The 2,873-nt window shown below is 52.7% G+C and overlaps 1 protein-coding gene across 3 annotated transcripts in view; it reads right to left on the bottom strand.

Annotated features, from left to right (window-relative positions):
• The window catches only part of PRKAA1 (protein kinase AMP-activated catalytic subunit alpha 1), a 29,487-nt gene extending 27,200 nt beyond the window's left edge, over positions 1-2,287 (bottom strand). The window contains exon 1 of one of the 3 annotated variants that reach the window (XM_006033460.3): positions 2,099-2,287. In XM_006033460.3, the coding sequence (XP_006033522.1) occupies positions 2,099-2,228 (130 nt within the window). In that variant the 5' untranslated portion in view covers positions 2,229-2,287. The remainder of the gene's footprint in view (positions 1-2,098) is intronic. The other 2 variants (XM_025215251.1, XM_025215250.1) reach the window with 2 other exon arrangements.
• Positions 2,288-2,873: the final 586 nt, after the last annotated feature.

The following is a 2,873-nucleotide window of genomic DNA, read 5'->3' on the forward strand; positions in this document are numbered from 1 at the left end:
CTATAGAAAAAAAAAAAGAAGAAAAGAGGAGGGGGGGGGGGGGGGGGGGGGGGAGAATACTGAATCCTGTAGAAGTCTCACCACAATGATCAACCAAAGGAAATTCTAAGCTTTGTCTTACTCTACCTTGCCTTCTGCCTAACATTTAAGGTTTTCACTTTTATACTTCTCCATCCTTGACTGCAGAAAGCTCAGAAGTAAAAGCATTCTTCTCTGTGGAGGCTGACTTGAAAACTTAAGGAAATGCCCCTTTTACAGTTTAGCAAAGTAGTCAAACACCCTTTAGAGGTGCCCGCAAGTAAGAAAACTAAGCTGTCCTTAGAGAAACCACTCCCTCCAACAAGAGTAATTAAGAGTGCTGAACAACCAAAAAAGTCCTGCTAACAGAATGTCATGCCCTCAACAGAACTACAAAGAATTGGTAACTAGATGTCCCAAGACAAAAGATCACCAACAAGAGTCAATGCAATAAGGAACTTCTTGTAATTAAAGCGATGTCTGAATGTCTCTTGAAACTTCAAAGCTTAATTTTATCCAGCAAGACGTTATAGAAAGGACTGGTGACAATTTTAGCAATGCAGAAATTACAAGAGAGTACTGTAATATGTACAACAGTTTGTTTGGTTTTTTTTGCCAGCTAGGCACAGGGTTTGCTAGCAATACCTGAAGTGCTGACTCTCATTCACTTGTGTAATCATAACAATGCTGTCTGAACCCTGGGGGAAATCTTTCTTAGGCATGTCTGGAGGTACACTAAGCTTTTTTTGTGCTTTTTATTTCAAGGTAAGAAGCTCCCCAAATATACTTGCCTTTAAGCATCTTAAAAATACTAAGGTTAAATCACAACTTCACTACATTCTGGATGTCTTTTTTGTTTCCCTAGCCATGCTTGGAATTTTCCCACACACACACACACCCCCCAAAGTCAACATTTACCGTTTAAGAAGAAAAGCAAATAGTGCTTGGGTTATGGTTCAGTTCTGCAACAGTCCAGTGGTCAATTTAAAAAGCAAACCTTCCCTTAGAAGCCCCTAGTATTTAAAAAAAGGCCCATATTTATTTTAACAAGCATGCCACAGACCTGTCTAGCAGATTTACAATCTAGAGCCTTATTTGAGGTGGAGTATGACTGCCACTAACTCTCAGCATGATCTTAAGAACTTCAAAACTTTTCCATCCCTATTTTTCCCACTTAGAGTGAAAAAACCTACCCATCTTGGATGGATGCCAAGTATCAGTGCTGGTGCAAACAAAACTATGAAATGCAAAAAGCCTTTTGAGCATCTCATTTCACTGCCAAGGAACCTCAAAATATTACATGCAAAGACTATGTTTATTAAATGTGGTATTTGCCTTGCCTAACTCAGAAAAATGTTAATGCAAGTGCAGCACAGTCACTGGTAACTGCATGTGCAACGCCAGTTGTCAGCAAGTAGGTTTTCTTCCGATTTCAGGAAAGTTAAATCAAGCCATTTCGCCTCCGGAGAGGGGTTATTTCCTGCCATAAAACAGGAGGAACCACCCACTGACAAACCATTAGGTTCAACATTTGGTTCCTGCAAATGTTTGCAACATCCCAGGGACCGCTTGCACAGCCGGTGTGCTCTGCTGCTCCAGCTCCAGAAAACCTTGGCTCGTCTGGTCTCCCACTGCCTGAAAAAGGGGCTTGTGCCCCAAAGCTTGCAGAGAGCTTTTCCCCAGCTATTTAGTTGGTTTAATAAAAGATATCACGCCTAAAGACCCCTGCTGGCTCTTCTTGTATGACTTTTGTCAGCTATAACGCTGAAGCGGGAAGCCCGTACCCACGCCCGCCCTGCCCAGGGCAAAGATCAACCCTGCGCCAGGAGCTGTCCCCGACACCCAGCGCCTCGCAGCCCACTGCCCTGAGCTCCCCCTGCGCACCGCTCCCACGTGCGGCGCTGGTGCCGGGACCCGGCCCCCATTACCCAGCCCCCGCCGCACGCCTCACTCTTGCAGCCTCCCCGGGACCCCAGGTCGCAGTGAGAGCCAGGCCCCCCGCACAGGCCCGGCCCAGCCCCCACCTGGGGGGCGGGAGAGCACGACCCCCGCCCCGCCCCGCGAGCGGCCCGGGCCTCACCCTTGACCTTGCCGAAGGTGCCGACACCCAGCGTGTCGCCCAGGATGTAGTGGCCGATCTTCACCCGCCCGTGCTCGTGCTTCTGTTTATCCGCCGCCGCCATCTTGAGCCAGGAGCCGAGTCTGCGCATAGCGCCAGCCCCTGGCGGGGGCAGGGGCGGGGAGGGGCAGCTGCAGTGCCCGCCCCCCAGCGCCGGAACCCGGAAGTGAGCGCGGTGCTTCCAGCCCTAGGCGCCCCCCCGGGAGGAACCATTTGGTGGTGGGAGGGAGGGATAGTGTAGAACCGTCCACCTGCGCGGGGGCAGGGACGGACCATTGGGGCTGGGGGCTGCGAACGAGCCCGGCCCCAGGGGGAGGGGCGCAGGGGGAGGAGCCGGCTCCAGCGCCCTGGTGCGCGGGGCGGGTGTGCGCAGGGACAGAGCCTGCCTGGTGCACGTGGCGCGCAGTGCGTCTTTATAGAAATGGCGTGGTGTGGACACAGAAATGTGTCCCCTGCTCTCCCCGCCGCTTCGGGTCCGACCCCACTCATCCCCCTTGCTGCTCCGCGGCTGCCTGGCCCGCATCCGCCTCCCTCCCCACTCTCTTCCCTGCCCGCCTCCTCTCCCTCCCTGTCAGCTGTTCTGGTGGGTCAGGCGACACCACTACAGTGATCCCCCCTCAGGCAGGGAGGGGGAAGTCCCGCTACTCGGCAGACAGGGCATGTTCCCCACCAGCAAGCTCCCCCGGTAGCAGCACAAACTTGGGCCTGTGGAGCCTGGGCTGCTCAGCCAATCACC

This window comes from Alligator sinensis, unplaced genomic scaffold (assembly GCF_000455745.1).
Source record: "Alligator sinensis unplaced genomic scaffold, ASM45574v1 scaffold667_1, whole genome shotgun sequence".
Classification (NCBI taxonomy): domain Eukaryota; kingdom Metazoa; phylum Chordata; order Crocodylia; family Alligatoridae; genus Alligator; species Alligator sinensis.